Source organism: Numenius arquata, chromosome Z (genome assembly GCF_964106895.1).
Source record: "Numenius arquata chromosome Z, bNumArq3.hap1.1, whole genome shotgun sequence".
NCBI lineage: Eukaryota > Metazoa > Chordata > Aves > Charadriiformes > Scolopacidae > Numenius > Numenius arquata.
In genome coordinates this window covers 34,588,678-34,611,870 of record NC_133616.1, presented here as the reverse complement: position 1 = coordinate 34,611,870, position 23,193 = coordinate 34,588,678, and the positions used below count along the sequence as shown (strand labels likewise).

The following is a 23,193-nucleotide window of genomic DNA, read 5'->3' as shown; positions in this document are numbered from 1 at the left end:
TTTATGGTGTCAAGATAGTCATCTCCCAGAGTCTGGCAATACAAGGGTATATAAAATTCTGCTCATACCTCACAGCAGTAAACACTGCTGGACCTCAGTGTACCCATTGGGCAGGCCAGGGGTCTTCTTATCCCCTGTTAAGCTCCACAGAGGAATTGGTGCAAAGAGGAGATGCACAGCTGGAAACCAGGCCCAGGAAGCTTAGGGTCTGTGGTGTTAAGGTCTTGCATCCTGGTGTTCATGCAAACCTGTGCAGTTCAGCTCACAAATTGGCTTGTGATGCCAAACATAATAGTCCAAACATAATATTCCTTCATATGACAGTCACTGTGACGTGTTTCTTTTTTCTTCTCTTCAGTGATTTATTAAGAAATTCTTAGATTTGTTACTTTACCACTGGCATGTTGTCAGACATCTGTAGTGAATGAGTGTGAGAACCCTTGAATTCATCCCACTAATTTTAAGAGTGTAACTGATATCCCTAAATAAAAAGTGTACTTTGGTAGATCTGCTTTATTACCTGAATGAAAACAGAAACTTCATGTATGTTGGTTTGACCTTTGATGGACCAATGTTTCCAGTGTCTGTATAAGGAATCTGTATTAATTATGCACCTAGCTTTTGTATGAGGTAAGATGAGTTGAGGTCAGTATGTCCAGTTGTTTTTTTGTCTCTGCACACTGAACTGATGTTATTTTCCTTTGTGTTAGGAACAAGTGCTTTTAATGGAAAAGAGATGCCCAGTATCTTTGGAGGGAGGTTCCACAGCCCCAAATTCGGTCAAAAACATGTATGAGAAGACTATCACTATTGCAAAAGGCAATTCAAGTCTAGGTAAGGTAGCTAACATTTTTCATAACCTGTTCAGGAACACGGCTTTCTGTTTTTCTCACGTTTCCTGATTTATTGGTAAAGACTAAACATTTCCCTTTTAGTGGGGAAGACATAACAGGATATTAATTCTTTGCTGCTCTTGCCCTGTTTGGCTGTGATGTCAGTGGATCCATTTGCTATCACCATGAACACAAAACTGTCCAGTCTCAGTGAGATTTTTCTTTTCCCATAAAGGAGTTTTGTCTTTCCTAAATGTTAACTATTTTAATACATTGGTTTTTAATGTCTATATGTTTATATAGTACAGTGGAAAAACAAGGTATAGCCAAGGAATGCTGTAGAAAAGAGGTCAAAGAACTGCAGACTGGACTTTCAAATGTATGTAAACACAAAGTGATCTTGCTTTCTGAGAATGGTCAAAAGGGTCTAAACAAGCTGTTCACTTCCTTGCTGCGTGTTTGTACTTGTATCTTAAGTGCCTCAGTATTTCTGAAAATCAGATCATTGATACATTTGTTAGGTAGTAGTTTTAATTCAATGATACTATCATTTTGTAGATAATTTCAGAGTTTTAAGTATCTGCAATCTGCAACTTCGAGACTATACTGACTAGAGGCACATTTTGAACCGAAGAGGCACAACAGATCGAAACATTTTTCGTTGTCCTCACCTGGTATCTAATGCAGCCCTGGGAAGTGTGAGGGGTAGCATGGCCTTAGTATCCTCCCCAGCCAGTTCCCAGAGCCAGCGTGAGGGAAGCTTTATTGTGGGGAGCAGTGATGTTCCCGTACGTGGCTGGTGTGTTTCATTTGCTTTGGTCTAGGTTCCTGTTGCCGTTTTTTCCAGCTGGCTGCGCATCCTTGAAGACTCTCTGGTGTTGGTAGGGCAGGAGTTTGTGTGGATGCTGGGTGAGTGCATTGACTCCACAAATGCATTAGGATGGGTTGTCTACAGAAAGCACCCTGAAAGCAGGTTGTGGGCCCCTTGTTGATAAACAGCCACCACTCAGGACTCCCTTGCTGTGAAGAGGTGGCTGGGGTGCTGTGATGCTGTGATTCAGTGGGCGCTTCTGCCTGGAATAAACGGCCCTCTGGTGTCTGGATGCTCAGTCTGCCCATATCGCATTCTCCTTTGTAATACAGTCAACCTCAAAACTGGATCAGGAGGTGATCCCCAAAATATAAATCTGTAGGCAAGGCTGATGTGAATATAAGTTTAGACTTTTGTTGGTATGAGGTGCTTGGGTAACTACGGCCGTTACTGGCCTCATTACCAGGCTGCATAAAGTGCAGGTCACAGTGCAGTTCTAGGCATTTGGATTTTGTTAAAGTTTTGTTTGCAATAACCTCTTAACTCAATGGAGCAGTGTTTTTCATGTATGTCTTATGAGTGTTTTAAGTACAGTGAGCATACAAAACAAATTTCATGTCAAGTGTAATACAAATACAAACTTGGGACAGGGTGCACATTGGCAGACATTACATGCATGAAAAGTAAGGCTGTCCTCTCACATATACGCAGTATGAATCTGAATAATGCTTTCTCCTGGCTTCTGACTGTAGTCTTATTTTTCAAGTCTATGTGTGCTCTGGCCTGCGAAGCTGCCTGGGCACAGTGACCAATTTACACACATGACTGCACTGCTTTTGACTTGCATTTTTACAAAAGGAGCTAAGTCAAGAGCTGTGAATGTTGTTGAAAGCTGCAGCTGCATCAATTGTTTCAGTTGAGAACTGGCACTTCTTTTTTCCTTTTAAGTGGTGTCTTGAACACCTTTAAGTGGTGTTTAAGTGGAAAGCATTATTCACCAATAGCTTGCAACAGCTCTCCAAATCCAGCCACAGCTGGAGCTGTAACCTTTTCATTGTGATTTTTAAAAGGTAAAAGGACAGAGCACCCACATGCAAGAAGAGCTGAAATGCCATTGTCCTGTGTGATTCATCTGGCAACTTGACAGTGGCATTTGCATTTTTAACCTGAAACTGTAGCTGTCCAAAGTGTGACATCAGCCTGACAGATCTGTTGTAATGAGGGTGTCAGCATAGAAGCCAGGAGTGATGGTTTTCTAAAGTGCTATTACACTAGCCTCAGTAATACTGTTGTTTGTTGTTGGCTTAACTAACCAAGCGGTAAGGTTAGGTTCAGAATTTCAAACCACATTTCAGCTGTTTCCTTGGCAGTTTGCTTTTCTGTGCATGCTGCCAGAATTCTAGTGGAGACCACTGTGTTGCAGTTGTGTTTACATTCAGATCTGACTGAGCAACCAGTGTGAGCAGATCTGTAAAGGAATGGTTGTTGGAAAGAGTATGTGAGTGTAAATGCTGGGGCATCCACCCCAGGATGACGTCTGTAAATGCCATCTGTGATGTGCTCAACATTGTAACATTACCTATCTGAGGGGTAGCGGACAGGCAGTTTACCTCTTTTTGTAATAGCAAGGCAATAAATCAGTGGCATTGTGTGCCTCTATCACAAGTTTGATACACCCATGTTTAAATTATGCCTGACCACAGCTGACATCATTACTTTGCAAATCATAAATCTCCAGTCAATGGTAACATCATATTCTCTCATCTGTTTAATATAAGGTGCCATCATGAAGATGCGTTTTGCAGTTTTTCCAAAAGATAAGCCTTGACTTCTGCATACCAAAGTAGAAGTACATGTATTCCTGTGTTTAAGAAGCTTTTTGGCCTATTCCTTGCTTGTCAGGGCCACTTTCTCATACTTTAGACAGCTACGTTGATCGTAGCTACAAATGGGTGTGAGGAGCTAACACTATTAAGAAATTTTTACTTTCTGGAAGGAGTCTTAAAAAGCACAAATGAATATTCAGATTAGTGTTGTTCTTTAAATGGTTACAGTATTTTATTTTTTTCTCTGAGACAGTTACATAGGCAGATGTTTGTATGGTTTGTATGGTTGGCTGAGTCTGGGTAGCCTGGGGCTTATAAACCTTCTAAACTCTGTTCAGGCCATTTATCTCACAAGGTTTAAGGTCACAGAGTAAAGTGTTCAGTCTCTGTCTTATGTAGCCATGTTTATACATAAATGCTTAGAATTTTCTCATAGTCTGTATCCTTGGTGGTTTTGCTTTGGGTAGCTGTCATCTTCCTTCCACTGACAGTCTGGACAATAAGGTAAGGGCTTGCAGACACACAACTGCACTCCCAGTGCTTGCTAGCCTGATGTTTACATGAAAAACCAGAACACCTAGTGAGGTGGTCACTGCCTTCTTCTCCAATTACACTATAAGGTGCTCTTACTTCAGTGGCTTCATCTTCTTAGTAAAGGAAAGCTGCCATGTTGGTGCAAAAAAAAAATAAATATAATTTGGCAGCATTAAGATACTGGAAGTCCACTAGGGGGACTTCCAGGGTTTTGGCCCTTCAGCTTCCCTTGCATTGCCTTAGTGAAGAACAGTTTTTCCTGGAACTGTCAGCAGCGTTGATTTCGTGAGCACCAACTGCCTTGAAAATAAGTGACAACTCATGCATGTAAGACCAGTAACAAAGACATGTGAAGTCCAGCACCACAAGTAAGTCTCTGTGGGCTCCCCTTGGGGGAGGAGGGGGAAGAGCATCTCTGTCTCATTTCCCATTTGTGAAAAGAAAGTGGAGTTAAATGGTGTGTGTGAACATTGAGAAGTAGTGTCCTGCACAGCAGGTGGTGTAACATCAGTAGTGTGTGGGCTCTCACAGAAGTCAGGCCGAAGTGGTGGCCCACCTAGGACAGCAGGAAGGCAGCCACTATCTCAAGGGGATCTGATTCAGCCTTTCTGTTGAAAATATGGAGTGGTTGTATTGACCCTATTCACCTAATTAACTGCTTAATTATTGCAGCTCCATTCCAAAGAGAACCATCTTAAACCAAACTAAATGTGGTGTTTAAACTCAGTGAACCATCCAGAAGACTCATAGATTTGGTTGTTCTAGAAACAATTTTATTACCTTCTTTATATATTTTCCGCTTAAATTTTCAACAGTCTTTTTCATATTGAGCCTGATATGTGAAATGACAGAAGGTAAAATAAAAATACTGTGATTGTGATTTGTAACTGCTGTCTCCTGTTGGAAAGAAGGAAATGCAAGGGAGAACAAAAGCAATGTTTATAGGTTGCTGATATTATCAGGATGGATGGATGGCTTTTACCTTTCCTGCTCCAGGTTACATTTCTTTTTCTTGGTGCTCAAAGATGTTATTAATTGTTTATTGTGTTTTTCACTATAGGGATGACGGTAAGTTCCAATAAAGATGGCTCAGGAATGATAGTCCGCAGCGTCATCCATGGAGGCTCAATAAGTCGTGATGGACGGATTGGTGTGGGGGACTGCATCCTGTCCATTAATGAAGAGTCAACCACTAACTTAACCAATGCACAAGCCCGGGCTATGCTAAGGAGGCATTCACTCATTGGACCAGATATAAAGTAGGTAAAGCTAGGTGATGTATTGTGGTATGAAGATGCTAATAATGAAAATTTGGTTATCTATGCAAGTATTCTAAATGAAAATTTTGTTTGTTTTTACAACATGAGTTTACCTTTTAAGTTACAGCTCCAGAAGGATAATTCACCTTCAGATTACAGCTTTATGGGTTTGAAAGATAAAATCACTTGTGTGAGAGGCTTTGGATGTTCTTAGAGTTATTACTGTCATTAGTAATCATCATCATTACTGCCCTGGTTTTATTGAAGGAATGGGATTAGTCAGAGTTTTGTGTTCATAGTATGACTCTTCTAAAGAAAGTAAGAATTTTCTCAAGGTGTTTGTGTTTCTCAAAGCTGGATTGTCCTGGCCATTGCACAAGTGTTTTAATTTGATGGGGATCTCTGTAATAGATTTTGGTTTTGACTGCCAGACAGAAAGTATGACACATGATGTTGATGCAGAAAAGTTATACTTAAAACATTTTCAGTACTTTTTTGACAAACAGCAGAAACAGTCTGTTTGGTGAAGTTACTTCAGATTTTTTATTAGTGCATACAAAGGAGCTGTTGCTCAACTGCATAAATATCTACTCTTGGGAGCACTACTTTAAACTTGAGGTAATTAAGACAAGTTTTGAAAAATCCATGTGCTTGATGAGGAAGTTTCTTCTTCTCAAGTTCACTCAATTTACTGAATTTTAACTTTCCCTTGAAATACTATTCTGTATAACTGTTGTGGTTGTGGAGTTAACTTTGCCCACGTGAACCATTTAGAAATGAGGTTGTTCCTAAGCTTGTGGACAGTGCTTTAGACATAACAATGCTGGGTTTACTGCGCCAAAAAATCTAGTAGCTTTTTTTATCAAACCCATGGTAGCATGGATTGGGTCAGATCTGCAAATGGGATTAATGGAGCTGTTGGTAATAGATGCCTCTACTTATTTAAGAGGCTCGCCTTGAAAGGTATCAGTTCAGTCCCAGTATGGTTGCAGGTAACTCTGTGGTTTCTGTCAGTTCAAAATGGACTGCAGGGCATGATGTTCTTCCCCAGAAGTATTCTAGCTTTGAAGAGACCTGACATTTTGGGAACATGTAGGCCAGGTATCTTCATGGTGGGTGGTACGTTTCATTGTCTGTCCCACAGGTGTCATGAAGTTAGGATTATGATTTAATGCAAACCTGTTTAAATAATGGGATATGCTCATATAATGAATTACATTATTGTCAGTGCTGTCGGGAATATGAGTAAATCAGCATTGATAAAATGTGGCATTGAATATTATTGTAGGCTTTCAAACTATTACAATTCTGACTGCCACGACTGAAATCAGTTAGTATGTGTGCATGCATGTGTGTGTACGTCTGCTTAGATACACAAATGCTACAGCACCATTCTTCTGTGAGGAGTCTTCATTAGTGCCGTAGTTACATGATCAACCACAGATGTGTTCATTATTTGTGCTTATCCTTTTATAGCTGCTGCATTTTACACTATCTGACTAAAAGTTTTGTTTTGTAGTCTTAGTCTTCTGCAGATACGTTGGAAATACCAAAATCTTGTCTTAGACATGAATATTCAGATTTTCCAGAGAAAAGTGCATCCCCTTTCTGAATGATCTCACAGAAAGGGGCAGTTGCTATTCATGTACTTGCTTTAGATTTTTGTCTTTCATTTTCTATTTATGTTCTTCGGTGCATTCCCATGATAAGGGTTTAAAGTGAATCCGGCTTCTGAACTTCAAAGAATTGTAAGATCAAATATTTTGGTAGCTTCTAAAGAAGTCTTGCAAGAATAAAGACAATATTTTTGGGCCTACATAGTTTTGATACAAAATTATTCAGCATAATTGAACTATATTCTGTTAATTTGTACATTCAGGAGCAGTACAGAATACCAGAAAAATATTATGATACAAAGATGGGGACAATATCCCAAATCAGAAATTTGGAGATATGGAACATTATCTCATTATAGTTTTTCCTGTTTGCTGAGAGGGATACACAACTATATAGATGTCCTTTCAGATCTAATGTGGTGCATCACCATGCAGGATTTGCAGGCCATCTTGGTATTATTTCTTTTTATCCATACAGCAAAGCTGTTACCTTAATTTTTAGACTGAACTTTTTCTTGGGTAGCAAGGATGCCCCCAAGAAGTGATTAGAGAGAAGTATTTAATTTCAGTGCTGTGTTTCAGTGGCAAACATGATTTGTTGAGAAACATAAAGCTGTTTATACTCTCCACATGAAGGCTTTGTTTTATTTTATTAAAGGAAATTTGATTTTGAATAGTTGAAGAACCAGCAATTTCAGTTTTAGACTTAGGTATTTAATTTTTTTCTCCTTTGTATGTGGGCAAACCAGATGTGTGGTCTTACCAGAATGCATTCTGTTTCACTTCTCACTCCACCTTGCCAGGAGCTTTTATATTTCTGTAATAATAGCCAGGGTTTTGTGCTCAGCAGCAGCTGCTTGTAACATCTGTCAGATAATTACAGAGCTGAATCAGAATTCACCTGCCTAAAGTGCGGGGATGAATTACTGATCAAGAAATAAAAGATAGATTGCAGTTCCATTTTCCATGCTTGTTAATAATCATTTCTGTAGATGATAATAGAGCAGATGCTTTCTGGTGGAGGTGTAGATGAAGCGGAGGTAGAAGGGGGGAAAAAAAGGAAAAGAGAAAGAAGAAAAAAAAAAAAAAAGGCAGCTCACACTTTTAACTACATAAGTATGCCTCTCGCATTCAGCATGAGACATTGACGTTTGTTAACACCATTGTAAAAAGATGCTGCATCGTATGCTTCACATTCTAGATCTTCTCCAGCACCTGCTGATGATCAGGCCCTCTGTTATGTGTGAGTATTGGCAATTCAGAAACTCATTATGGCTCTGTGTTGCAACTTGTCTGTAAAATCATCCCATGCTTTTATGACATCCATAGTAATGTCAGGGATATATCCAGATATAGGTACATACTCTGTGTGTGTGTGTGTGCGCGCGCGTGCACATGTGGCTGCACATATGGAAGTGTATATCTCTATTTTTAAAAAAAGGTATGACTCTGTATGTACATATACGTGTATATATATGGCTTTAAACTTGAAGATTGGAGCATACTTCCTCAGACTGGCATGAAAACACCTGTATGCTAAAAAATTATTGCTAATATTTTTAAATTTCATCTGTGACAGCCACCCCAGATGTGCTCAGAGCATGTACATATGTGTGTGTGTGTGTATGTGTATACAGGGTTCACTACTAGAATTGGCAGGAGTTCGATGTACTGATATCTGGATTAATCTCAGTGTCATATTTTCTGTGGCACTTATGTGGCACTTACATTTTACTTTCTTCATGTATAAAAAGATTCAAGTTAGACCTTAAATGTCAATGACAGTAATTTGTCCTGAACCTTTTCCATACTTTGTTATTTGGTTTGTTGGTGTTTCAAGGTTTTGTGTGGCTGTTCAGTCAAGCATGTGATAAATGTTCCTCTGTACTGCATGCAGTGTTGTGTTTACAAGATATTTTCTTATGTACAGCCTTTGGTGTTTCCATTGTCACTGCTTTCATTACTAGTGCATATCTCTGGGGAGAAGAGGGTGGTTGTAGCTCTCAAGAAGGGAAACCAGAACACTTTCTCCTTCGACCTTGTACAGCTATGAAAGAAAGGAAATGATTAAACCCTGCATATACTTTCCATTGAAATTGTTGAACTGTAACAATATATGAATTACAACACAATAGTAGAGGAGTCATTTATTTGTTTCCTGTTTTCTGTGTCTTAATCCCTATTTCCTGGCACTTGTTTCTCTTACTGTCTTCCCTGTGACTATATTAAGGCATTTATCAGTCCCTTTTGCAGATGAACCATTCAGGTGCCTGGGTGGACTTTCATTTCCACTTCACAGCAGAAGGTCAACAAAGTTGACCAGGCGAGCCCAATACCCTTCTTGTTCTGGGCCAGTGACATGCTAAGCTGTTCAGGATGATGTTGGATGTCTTCAGACCTCACTGTGATGTCCAGGAAGTGAGCTACAATAGTGATCCAGCAAGTGATGGGTTTGGTAACAGGGGGATGTCTGCCCGTGAAGTACTAAGCAGGGAAGAAATTCTTTGCAGACATAAATCTGAGGTCTTTAGTACAATCTGACCTTGCTGTGTGTCACAGAAGGCAGGAGCAGGACAGGCAGCCACTTAGCAAAGACAGCTTTCTGGTATACATATTTCCTAAAATTAATTTTCAGAGCTAGTTTTTTGGTGTAACTTTTCCTTTCAATAATAACATGCAAAGGAGAGAGAAGAGGAGGACAGTCATGTCAATAATACAACTTAGCTAATAAGAGCAGCTAGGGAAACCTTTACAGTTAACTGAACTGTGGAAATCATGAGCAAGAAAGGAAGTTGAACTCCTACACAGAATATACCTTTTCATGCATTTGATCCATGTAATTTAGTTTTCTGTGCTTTTTTTTTTTCAAAATGCAAGTGAGTGTTCTATTTAGTAAGTGTTATATTTATGAAGTAGCTGAAGCATTATTGAAGTTTAGTTGTAGATAAGAAGAAACAGTTAAAAACATATTGAACGTTCCTTTGAGTACTTAAAATCAGGCAATTAGAACTGTAGTTAAGCACTAGAATAGAAATAATGTAGTTTTCCACAGAGCTAAAATGTAACAGCTCCCACTGATACTGTCTAAGTTTGACTCCATCTGTGGAAATCAATTAGGTAATTCAGTTGCTCAATTTTAGATGCATATTTCAAAATGGTGGAACGAACCTGTTCTGTTCTCAGAAAGGGAAGCTTATGTATTTAAGAGAGCTTTTGGGAGATGTTAGTGAGTAGCATATAAAGCTGTTTGAGAGCAGCCTTTGAGCAGTTCCTTTTCTGTGTCCCAGCACTATGTCAGTTACTCATTTGTATAATGAAAAACAACAGGATATCCAAGAATCTGGAGTGCATACGGTTTGCCTCCCCCTTAGCTGATCTCTAATGCTGATATTGCGCAGAAGTATGAGGTAAAGACTTCTACTACCAGTCTACATCCAGGGTGAATCTGGGCATATCTGTTTCCTCTTTAGGAGTCTGCCATTCTCCTTTCCATACTTTAAAAAATAGCTTCCAGCTACAGTTCGGTATAAAGGAGATTGTCCAAGCCTTCTAGCCAGCAGAAGAGTTGCTTGCAATTCTGGTTTCTTTACTGCAGCTGTCTTTCAAGGGAAAACACATTATTACTTATTTTTATAAGGTGAAAATTGATTAATTTAATTGGGATTAAACAGATGAATGTAACTGGATAAATAATACATTTTCTTTCATTGAAATGCATCTTGCTCGTCTCGCAGTTTTTGTAGAGGCAAGATATTCTTATGGGCTTACTGGGTGGTGCTTCTGCAGCAGCATTTGCCCTGTAAGAGTTTTGTGACCATAATACTGGCACTTTGCTACGGTTCAATGCATTTGGAGTTGGAGATGGCTGAGAAGTAGTAGTGGTTATTTTCAAAAACTCTTTTCCCTCCTGCTTCTCTTCCCTTTCACTGCTTGGGCTTCGTGGAATAACTGCTGCGTGTCTTGCATGTTTCCCAGTGCTAGAATGCCCTCAGGAATGACATGTAAGAGTCAGTGATCTTCTGCTGAGTGTTTGTTCCCTAGCGTATGTTAACTCCCCAGCACTTGAAAATGAAAACACTTTGTGTCAAGCACAGGACACTTGTGTGTTTGAAAAAATGCCAAGGTAGAAGAGGGAGGAGATTTAAGGAAGAAAAAAAGCTGGTGATAGTATGGATGATTTAGAAATTTCCATTAAAAGAACTGGAGAGTTCCTCCTGTTCAGCACCCTGGGCACCTCCTTAATGACCATTTTCTGCACTTTTCTATCTAGTGTGGTAGATGTGTGAGGAGGTAGGGAACATGCTTGGGCACAGATGAAGAAGACAAATAAATACGGTGCTTATGGTGATTTTCATAGGGTACCAGGTTGGAAGACAATCCTCAAGGGTCGTCTGGTCTAATCTTCATTGTCAAAAGCGCAGTCTAGACAAGATGGCCCAGCACCCTGTCCGGCTCAGTCTTAAAAGTGTTCAATGTTGGGCAATCCACCACTTCCCTGGGGAGATTATTCCAGTGGCTGATTGCTGTCATTGTGAAAAATTTTCGGCTTGTGTCCAAACAGAATCTCACCAGGAGTAGCTTCTACCCATTACCTCTTGTCTTTTCTATGTGACTCCTTGTAAAAAGGGAGTCTCCATCTTCGTCGCCACCCTTTAAACAGTGGAATGTGGTGATAAGGTCTCCCCTAAGCCTTCTTTTCTCAAGGCTGTACAAATCCAATTCTCTCAGCTTTTCCTCACATGGCAAGCTTCCCAGTCCTTTGATGATCTTTGTGGACCTTCTCTAGATGTATAACAGGGCCCAAAACTGAACACAATATTACACGTGTGGCCTGAAAAGCGCTGAGCAGAGTGAGATAATCTCTTTATCTCTGCTGCTGATGCCCTTGTTGATGCAACCCAGCATCCTGTTGGCTTTCTTTGCTGCTGCAGCACACTGTTCACTCATCTTGAGCTTCTTGTCCACCGGGACCCCCAGGTCTCTTCCACAGAGCTGCTCCCCAGCTGGGTAGAACCCAGCCTGTGCTGCACTCTTGGATTATGTTTTCCCAGGTGCAAGATTTTATTCTTGTCCTTGCTGAACTTAATAAGATTCTTGTTACCCACTTTTCCAGCCTATCCAGATCTCCCTGCAGGGAGTCTCTCCCTTCCAAGTGTCCACTTACCCACTCAGTTTGGTATCATTGGCAAACTTCATTCAGGGTACAATTTATCCCATCATCCAGGTCACTTATGAAGATACTAAACAGCATTGGGCCCAGTATCCATCCCTGGGGGAGCCCACTTGTGACAGATTGGCAGTTTGAAAAGGAGCTGTTTGCCATCACCCTCAGTGGCCAGTTCCTCAGCCACTGCACAAACCACTTGTCTAGACTGTAACACATCAATTTCTCTAGGAGGAGGCTGTGGGGAACCACGTCGAAAGCCTTGGAGAAATCCAGGTAGACAATGTCCACTGCTCACCCCACATCAGCCCAGCAGGTTACTTTGTCGTAGAAGGTTATCAGGTTTGTCAAGCACGATTTGCTTTTGGTGAATCCTTGCTGGCTTTTCGTAGTTACGTGCTACATTTGACTTGTGATAGCTCCCAGGAGGATTCGTTCCATAACTTTCCCAGGGACTGATGTGCCTATAATTTTCTGGATCCTCCTTTAAGCCCTTCTTGTAGATGGGGATGATGTGTGCCTTCTTCCAGTCTCCTGGGACGTCCCCCAGTCACCACGACTTCTCAGAGATTATGGAAAGCAGCCTCGCAGTGACATCAGCCGTATCATTTACACTCTCGGGTAGATAACATCAGGGCCCATTGATTTGTTAGGGTTAGGCTCCTGTAATAGTTTCCATACCAACAATTTTGGTATGGTGTTTTGGGTAGACAGCATTAGTCATATAAAAGTTTATTTGTTCTGCCCTCTGCTGCTTGCTGTATTCAGCAGAAAAACAATGAGAGGGGGAACCAGTGGCAGTCAGGGAGTGACAGACAGAAGAGGATTCCAGTGAGGGAGTGATGGACAGGAGAGGGCTCCAAGTGAGAGAGAGAGACCCAGAGCTGACGGAGTCTTCTCTCAGCAGTTTACACATCCATGTGAAGTCATCAAGATATTTTTTTTTTTGCCCTGTTTGTTCTGTGGGGAAATGCATTCATAATTCTTCTACTCATGTGATGGACAGAAGACAGACTTTTTTTGGTGTTCTTTTTTCTTCAGCCTTACTTCTTGGCACACTTGGATCTGATAGCAAAGCTGCTTATTGAACAACTGAACGTTTTTAAGATGATGAAGCATCATTAAAGGAGGACCATCTAAGTAGCTCTGTTTAGGTGATAGTGTCCTTTTGCCTGTAGAGGGAATTTTTTTAAGAAACATTTTTCATGCCTTAATCTTTTTTCCTTTTCTTTGTTTCCTCCTCCCCAGTCTATTGGGCCATTTCTTTTTCTGGCATTCAAACATGATTGGGTTACACTAGGGCTTCAGGAGTCTGCATGTCGTTTGACATGGTGATCTGACTGTCCCAAGCTGGCTGGAAGTGCATGAAGGGGGTGGAGGAAGGAGTTGAGCAGGGAATTGCTCCCTGCAGCATAGGTGCTGTGCTGTAACACATTTGTATGTTGAAACCCATGCAGTTTTTTTTCACCAAAAGTATAGAAACCTAAAACAGATACAAAACTGCCCAGGATAGCACAAAACCTCCTGCAAACCAACTTCCAGAAGCATTTTCAGCCAGCATTTAGGATGGTAATAATGCTTCACACGTCATAGATCCTTCAGTGTTTGCCTTTGCACAAGGAATCTCTGTTTTGACTGAAGCTGGACTGACTCTATTACACTCTTGTTGTTGTTCAAGCACCATTTACTTAAAATGGAGTGGCCAGCCCTCAGGAAATTATGTGCTGGTCAGCTACCTCATTTGACCATAAATGCATGTTTGTCGCAAAGTCACAAAGGATTCATATAACTCAGCAATGTGGCTTTGAAGTCAATAGCTATATGAATTGGTCTTCAGTGGCTTCCTCATATCCATTCCTTACACCCACCAAAGGTAGGACCAGTGGTCCTCATGATGCTTTAATCATGTCCTGTTTTATTGCAGTATTACGTATGTGCCAGCAGAACATTTAGACGAGTACAGGGCCAGTTTGGGACAACAGGCAGAGGGAGCTGTGCCGCTTGAACTTTTTGCTTCACATGCTGTCAGGTGAGTCAAAAGACTTCCTGTTTTCTCCCATAGGGCTCTCAGATGTAACTCTTTCCATACACTTTGCACAGTTCAGAAATATAAGTTTTATTTTAGAAAAGCTGAAAGGTGGATGATTTTCTTCAGACCAGCAGCCATTACAATAGAAAACTATTCAGAATACCTTTTTTGCTTTGGCTAGCAAATTTTTCTGACATTTTTCGAGGCTGTTTTATAGGTGTTTGAGGTACCCAAAAAGGAGATTGAATACTGCCTCATCCTAAGCTTCTGTAAAATACCATGGGATTTGATTTATGTATTGCCACAAATACTCAGTCCCTCCAGCACAAGAATTCAGCATCGATGGTCTTTCCAGAATGTATGCTGGAAAGAATGAATTATGCTGTCCTTTTCCTTGAGTTTTAAATATTCATTACAGTGACAGGAAAAAATACTCAAAGTGACTAATAATTCCCGTTTTCTTGAAATTATTCTCTAAAAGCAGTAACTGTTTTTGAATGCTGCTATTGTAATTTCTTCCATTTTGGAAACAATAAGTAGTTACCTTCAGCTTTGATTTGTTTCTAGTTTCAAAATACAGAGTCTTTTATTCCGTGATTTCAGTTAGTAGCAAGTTAACTGCAGAGAAAAGTGGACAGGGAATGCCCAAACACAACATGTATTCTAACAGACATCTGAAAAAGAAGTTCCGTACATGAACCCTGTATACAAATTCTAATGCTGTGAGGGTGATTCAATACATGAAATTCTGCAGTGAAATCTAGTGGTTATATTGGTTCTTTAAAAATTAATTGTATGTTTATTTTCATCAGCAGGGAACTCCCAGAGCTTCCAGAACGTGAAGAAGGAGAGGGAGAAGAAAGTGAACTTCAAAATGCAGCTTTCAGTAACTGGAACCAGCCCAGAAAGTAAGTGCAGATCTAGTTGCACAGTGTAAAATCTCATTTGAAATGCAAAAATTCTGAAACCTGTAATGTATTTTAAGAGGAGTAGGAAAACAACAGAATTGCTACACTTAGATGTATTGTGCACTGCAGGAGTAATTTAGTGTTGATTTTTACTGCCATTGGGCTAAATCCCTGCAATCTAGCAATATCTTGATTGCTTTAGTACTTTATAGACTGACTGTCTGAGAGCCAGTAAGAAGAGATGAAGAGAAGGATTTGAAGTTTTGATTAGAATCCAAAATAAAGTGAAAAACAGTAGACAGAATTACAGGCTTTCTGAGCAATTCGGGAAATAACTCCCACTGAAAGGAAAATTTTCCAAGGAGGAGGTATTTCTGAATGTTTTGAAACCATTGTGCAAATCGTGGTGTCTTCAGTATGCAGCACTGTCATAATCACAACAGATTTTCATTTATTTTGGTTCATGTTTTGTTACAACAGGGTTGAACTCTGGAGAGAGCCTAGCAAGTCTCTGGGAATCAGCATTGTTGGAGGACGAGGGATGGGGAGCCGCCTGAGTAATGGAGAAGTGATGAGAGGGATCTTTATCAAGCACGTCCTGGAAGACAGCCCAGCTGGCAAAAACGGAACGCTGAAGACTGGAGATCGGATCGTGGAGGTACCAGCCGAGTGCCTTTTGCTTGCAATAGCCCCAGCATCTTGTGAGCCGCTGAGATGAATGTGTGGTCCTGAACCGACAGCTGTGTAATTGCTCCAGCTGGCACCACTTGAGCCACAGAGCGCAGTACCATCTGCTAATGCTTGTGTGCAGGCAGCTTTAAGTTGAATATACAACCTAAAGCATAGAAGGCTGACTGTGTGAGCATTGGTCTGTAAAACCAGCAGTTCTACCTGCCTGTTTTAAAGTCAGCATCTGTAGCAATAAGCTTGTTTGGTGAAGCTAAAATGTTTTAGTTTTGCATATTGGATAGCAACAGAAATGGCCAGTGAATAGCAAATCATGCAAATAAATGTCAAGCTTATTTCCCTCTTAAATCTTAATCAAATCACACCATTCTTGTGCAGGAAGTAGGGAGACCTTTTTTCCTGCTGACATGAAGCAACCTGGATTTGATACAAAAGAAGTTGAGTGTTATGCCCATGCCTGAGGATAGGATAACCAGTGGCGTTGCAGGGAGGAATTTGTCTAGATTTCTCTTCTGCTTAGCCAATCCTGTGCTCATGCAGCCACTTCTATTTTCTCGCTTAAAGAAGAGTGAACATACTGAAAAGAATGTGTGTTTCCTTTTCCTGTGGTGATTATCAGTAAGTCATACGTTAAGCCGTCTCCAGTGTCAGGCCATTAGGAACTGCACTCCTCTTAACCCTGCTGGATGTCCTTAGCTGACTGTCCATCAATAAGAACATGAAAAACAGCGTGATAGAGATGGTGATTCTTCCCCTGGATCAGACTGGGCTTGCTTTACATGGTGCTACTCAAACTGCAGTTTACTGTCTGCTACAGGATCCATATAAAGAATCTTGAAATAATACCTTAATATAGGTAGTACTTTCTACAACAGAGAGTTTCCAGTGTATAACAAGTTGGGAGGTGGGCAGCAAAGTTAAAAACTTTCATTCTATCTGTGTACCTGGATTTTTATGAACGCAATGATTGTCTCTGACAGTGATGCTTGCAGAAGTTGGAGTGTATGAGTGAAATTAAGTAGCTAATGTTGTGTTTATGTGACTGCATCTGAATGGATTATTTCAGTTTCTTAAGTTGTGGAGTATCTGGGCATTTATCTCTATTAGTGCAGAAAGTGTTTCAGACATGAGGAGTTGGAGAGCCTTGGTGTGTCTGTTCCATTCTGCATAGGTTTAGAATTGTGTCTCTCAGATTGTTTCTGTTCTCTCGTTATTTTCATTGGATGATTAAGTTTAAGGTAGAATTAGGCAATTAAAAAGCTAGGGGTAATCATCATTATATAACTTTGTGTGCAAGAATTGCCACTAACAAATAACCTTTCTGTGTTAGCTTCTAGCTTTTATTATGGTCATTGTGAGAATGCTTTACTGATGCTAACCTCACCATAACATGGTTCTTACCTGGGTTGCAAGACAAACTGTTTTATACCTCAGTGCATATGAAGGCATGAAGAAAAGCAACCAGGCAAAAATTTGTCTTTAGCCGTCCTTTGTAAATGCTTTCTTCTAGAAGAGAGAAAGCTTTTCAGCTCTGACCTAAACATTTTAACTTCTGGGGAAAGTGACAAGTAGCTAAAATTGGTTTTACCTTGCTTTAAAAAAAAAAAAAAAAAAAAAAGGAATCAAAAGCAAGGGAAAAAAGTACAACGTTACTGACATCCCATAGCGAAAACCCTCTAGCACCTAACAAGTTTCAGTTTGTAAGTCTCTTAAAGTCCTGAGAGGTAGGTTATTCTGAGATAGGATTAACAGGAAGCGGTATTTGGCAGACACTATCATTCTTCAGATTACTTTATCTCTTCTTATTATCATATCTCTTATATTACATTGCCTATGGGAAAATGTATGGAGCCTGAACCAATAATGTTCAGAAATGTGTTTTCAAAACCATGGAAAATATTTATTTGATGTCCTTTCAGTGCTCTTAGAAATCTCAAACCTGTGTGTGAGGGACCTCAAGCCAAGTCAGTAGAAATCTTTCCACCAGTAACAAAAGTTTGGGCTTAGCGTTTAGTCAAAGTTCCCTAATTAAAACCCAAAGCAGACTCATGGTTCTTGTAGCTTCTTGCAACGTTAAGGTGAGGTCTTCCAATTACAGGTGGATGGAATTGACCTCAGAGATGCCAGCCATGAACAAGCTGTGGAAGCCATACGGAAGGCAGGCAATCCTGTAGTCTTTATGGTACAGAGCATTATAAGCAGACCAAAGGTAAGCATAAAGTGTATGAAAAGAGATGTAATATATAGTAATAGATGAAACAAATATTCAAGGTGGTGGTGTTTGGGAATGGGATATTTAATCCTGAAAGTTCCATCTCAGCTATTTTAGGAACAAATATTTGATTTGAGTATTATTTCCATTTAGAATGAAATCGATTTGGATTTGGAATTACCCTCCAGCACGCCGTCCTCAAACTATTTTGAAAAGCCTCAAGAAAGATAATTTGTTGGGGGGCAGAGTAGGAGTCTAACTAAAACCAGCTCTTAGAGATTGACAGCATGTCTGAGGAGCGCATGCAGAAATACAGCACCTGTTAAAAAATTCATTGGACATTAATGAAAGGACCTAGAAGTACACGGAAGTTTTCTGTCACTAAGCTGCATGGACATTGCAGACAAAAGCTACTGAGCTTTAATATAAGTTGCTTGCATCACTAGAAACTAAACTTCCTCATTGTAGAGTCTGTGTAAGCTGCGTGTTTATTTACTAGTTGTCTCATAACTCTTGTTCCCCAGCCAGAGTGTCTTTATAACCCTTCTTCAGCTTCTGCTCCCTGTGGGCAGAAAACTACTAACCCATTTTGTCGTCAGTCATCTAAGGTAAAGTTGCATGAAAAAGCTCTATTGAATGTTGGTTATTGATGCTCAAGCTACTAAAGTAAGGCATTTGCTGTGATGTGAACAAAGTTGCCACAGCTGAATGTTTAGGACAGTTTGAGATGGGAATGATGCCGTTACTTTGTCACAACTTAATTTTATTTAGAGAATGCTCTTTTTCTATTTTTAATTGTAGTTCTTTATTCTCTTTATTTTCCAATTATTAAGCTTCTTGGATATTTCTTGAGTATTTATTAACAAACCTTTGTTTCTCTGTAAGCAGAAACATTGCAAATGCTCTTCTCTTAATGTACACGTGTTGTGTTGTGATCTTTGTAAATGGCATTATATTTATTGTTTTCATTTTTTGAAACTTGCATCTGTACTTTATAATAAGATCTTATAAAGGAATTTCCTGCCTTCATTCATGTGCAGTCACCCAGATAGCTAGCTGCCTGCACACAGTAGCTATATTTAATATGGTACTGCTATGTATTTAGCAAGGCAGTCAGTTTCAAGTGACATGTTGCTAATAAGTTGGTTTCTTCCCCTTTGTTTTTTCATTCAGGCTGCTCTAGTAGTTAAAGAGATCCTAAGTGTACTCCAGAATAGCTCAAGTAATGCAAATGGGCTGTGAAAAGATAGCTGATAGTTTTGCTAGCAAGCAGTTACCCATCCAATCTGTGTTTCATACTACTACTGCTCTGGGTATTTCTGAGTAAGGATTAGTCTGTCACCATGGTTATCATCCCAGATAGTTTGTAGGGTTAAAGCATTGTGCTAAGAGAAATGCTAGCTAGTTTGTGATACCTTAGCATCCTGGACACATTAAAATGCTAAACACAAGTTGGTTGAAAAAATTTTAAATAAAAGAAGGGTAAATAAATGCTGTTATTTTAGGATTTGTTTTGGAAAAAAAAACAGTAAAAGGAAAAATACCTTTATTTTAACATTTGCTTTTCTTGTTCTAGACTGTGCATGCTAAACCTAACTGTTAAGCAAACTCAAATGCTCCATATTTTATCATGGTAGTTCGTCCATATTAATACAATGCTGTTACACAGATTAGAGTTTGAGCTAGCAGTAGTATTTTAGGTGCTATGGCTAAAATATAAAGGGCAAGATTTTCGATTATTGTGGCTGATCTTTTGTTTTCTCATTTGCTAGGATTTCATTGTTTATATGCAAAATGTTTGTGATGCACATTTTAGTTGCTTAAAATTTCATCAAATACTATTTAAAATTTTATGCTAATGACAAATGTAATGGTTGAAGTGTAATAGAATCATTACAATGGCAAAGTACTTTTCCCAAACTTTTTTTTTATAAAAAACAAAATCAAATGTGAATCGCATGTGTAAACAGAAAATCTTGTTGTACTGTAGGGAGACTGCCTGTTGACTTTCAGTTACTCAACAGTGAAGAAGCCTTGTTCATGCACAGCTCTACTTTCTCACTGCTGAAGATACTGTAGAACCAAGACATACATTGTCTTACCAAACTACATTACTTCTGTTTTGCAAAAGAATATTTGAGAATAAATGTTTAGGGAAGCATTTTCTATTTTCAAATACATTTAAAAAACCAAAATGCTTTAAGAAAATTTCAAACAGCAACAGACATCTGTATTAAATTACCACGATGTAAATGTATCAGTTGATGCTGCAAGCTTCTCACATTCCTTTCCACTTACTATGCTGCTTATTATCCAGCAGTGTTAAACTTAAAGCCCTAAGACATTTAGGCAATTGGCAGATAGATACACCTAGTGTAAAAATTACTTTTCTGTATATATTGAACAGTATTTCCAATATGCTATGCAAAATCAGAGCTGTTCCCTCTTTATTAAAGAGGTTCTGATCTCAAAATAGATAACAGTACAAAAAGTATAAGGAATATGAAATATAAATGATCAGAATACATCCTTTAATTTTGTCTAAATATGAAAACTCTGTGTTAAATAAGAATAAGGAAGTATCTTGTATAGTTTAAGGAGGAGACCAGATAATTTGGTTTCATTAAACTATAAATTCAGAAAATTATAGATGCATGCACACACACAGAAAGTGATCTGTAAAAGTTATTTTTAGATATGAATTCTGTTTAGAGATGCCTAGTATTACTAAACCTTCTCTTCCATGAAATGTACAGTGACCGTGTTACCATAAGAGGTAAATCAAATAATGAGAATTAATCTGTGGTTTTAAAAATAAAACTAACCCTACTACATGATTACAAATAATCGTGTTTATTCTAATCCAGAAATTCACAATTTTATAACTAATTAATGTGTAAGAGTATCCATATGCTGAGATGCTTGAATAAAACTGTACAATATCACAGCAAGTAAATTTTCTGTTGTTCATGCTGCTGAATTCTGCACTTAATGCACTTCTGAGGCTAGAACAGGTATGAGGATCAGTGCTTTTTCTTTATGCTCTGCTAAACATAGCTGATATAAACACAGGGCAAATACACTTTTTCTTACCTTCACAGGTCTGTAGCAAAGTGCAGGAAGTGGACCTTGTGTAGTTAGCACAGGCTGCTAATAAATCCTTTTGTTTCAGGAGTCACAAAGGGTTAATTTAAAAACATTTTTGCTTAGTTTCTATTATGTTTTCCTTTTAGAGCCCTTCCCTGCCTTTCTCGCAGAACAGTCTTTTCTGTAGGTCAGCTGTCTTCAGCAGCACTAACCCATTTGCTGATTCTTCTCAGTTCAACACTAACAAGGTTGGATGATGACACGCTGTCTGCTTTTGACTCACCAAACATTATGTGTGTGCTTGTTTGCCATTAGTATCTCTCTTCATTTAAATTCTGTTATAACAATTTGGGTAAAATATTGTGCTGATGAGAGTGGAAATAATGTGTAGTGAATTAAAAAGACACAGACACGCATGCACATAGAGAAGTTTTGAAGAAGTTTAAAAATGCCCACTCCGTTAATTATAATCACTAAATCTAATCTAATTAGAGCTACCAAAAGAGTAGGTTCTCAATTACAGAATCAGTCCCAGTGGTATATGTTAAAATACCCACCTGAGTGTAACTCTCTCATCAGTGTGAGGTGTTTTGCTTCTGTGTACTTCATTTTCTTTTCATGTGGTAAGGACTTTCCAGCTTTGAATCTCTTTTTTCTTTTTGCATGAAAAGAAACCACATTTGCAGCTTTCATTGTATGATGCTGAAAATATTTTCCCTCTGCTTCTTGGAAATTCTTTTAATGCACTATGAACAGGATGCTGACAACTTTGGAAATACAAAAAAAGTTAGATGCTTTTTTTGTGTGGTTAGTGCTTACTGCATGGTTACTCATATTGGGAACAGAGATAACCTCTAATACGATAATAAATAAAGGCTTAATTCTTAGGTGCATGCATTTATGATTTAATAAAATAATTTCTAGCTGGTTATACATCTTGGGAGTGATTATGCCCTTTGTCTATTTTCTCATGTTGTCAAATGCATCGAATGTACAACAAACATTTATGGTATTATACATGGTGTATAATTGTATGCGTGTTTTTGAACTCTGTGTTTGTTTCTGAGGAAAGGGAGTAGAAGTGTAACAAACAATGGCTTGTATTTTCTATATTTTCAAGTATTTCTGAAAAAAAATTGCACGCAGTTTTAGAGAAAACGTAGTGTTTTTGCAGTTTCTTCATAAGTCCTTTTTTAACATTGAGATAAGAACGGCCTTTTGTCATCTCTGTCACTTCTGCTGAACTAAGGTTCATGTACAGCAAGAAACTGCTGAATCAGGGTTCTTAATAGCCCCTTCAATACTTTTATCCCTTTATAAACGGAGTTAATAAAGTTGCTGCAGTTAGTAAAGTGAATCCGTAACTGAAAATGAGTTATTCGTTAATAATGCTGTGTATTGCCAAAGGTGCTGTAACATGTGGATTGCTGTTTTCTGTTACTGTAGGAGGTATCGAATCCAATTAGGGTTACCTTCCGTTGTTCCCCAACTAACCCTTTTGCTCCCACACCCTTCAAGGTTTGTCTTAATTCCAGTGAGTGGGTCCTACCATATGTGTGCTGTACGTTTGTACATGGCCTGTGGTACCTTCCGGAGTACTGCTTCTTCCTCCTTGTGTGCCTCCTTTGTTGAAAGTGATACTGCTCCAAACTTGCTGCCATTTTTCATATTTGCTTGCCTGTGATCTGAGTGACCCTGGTAGCCAGATGGGTTCATGCACTGTCTGATGCTTTGCATTTTAAATGAAATACTGTGCTGTGGCACACTGAAAGTATTTCATAAGTTAAAGTATTTTAGATTTTTTTGTGTGTGGCCCGATTCAGGGAGCAAAAGTCTTATGTGTGTATAAACTGGGGGGGCCAGCTTCTACTGCTGGCGGTGCATGCATGGCAGGCTGAGTTATGGAGGCAGGATGTGGTCCCCTCTGCCCAAATGGCATTGTAACACCCTTTTTACCCTTCTCACAAAGGAGCCTTGCTTTTACCTTTGTTTCAGCATTTCCTTAAACACCAGACATGTTCAGTTTTGTGTATGTATGCACAGAGGTACAGAAAGAAGCACTTTTTTTGTCAGTCAAATTATTGTGGCTGCAGTTCATAAGTTCTAATCTGTAGCCATACATCCACACCTTACAGCTCTTCCAGAGATCCTTGAGAGCAATTTTTTGGTTTGGATGTTTTTTTTTCTTTTTGGTTATGTCTTCTTTAATTTTGCAAAGTTCTTGGAC

At 39.2% G+C, this 23,193-nt stretch overlaps 1 protein-coding gene across 1 annotated transcript in view; it reads left to right on the top strand.

The window, feature by feature from the left end:
- Positions 1–23,193, top strand: part of MPDZ (multiple PDZ domain crumbs cell polarity complex component) — an 86,152-nt gene that overhangs the window by 38,065 nt on the left and 24,894 nt on the right. Inside the window, exons 20-25 of the mRNA XM_074166352.1 lie at positions 711–834; positions 5,065–5,263; positions 13,968–14,072; positions 14,885–14,980; positions 15,461–15,638; positions 17,766–17,876. Coding sequence (XP_074022453.1) covers positions 711–834; positions 5,065–5,263; positions 13,968–14,072; positions 14,885–14,980; positions 15,461–15,638; positions 17,766–17,876 — 813 coding nt within the window. The remainder of the gene's footprint in view (positions 1–710; positions 835–5,064; positions 5,264–13,967; positions 14,073–14,884; positions 14,981–15,460; positions 15,639–17,765; positions 17,877–23,193) is intronic.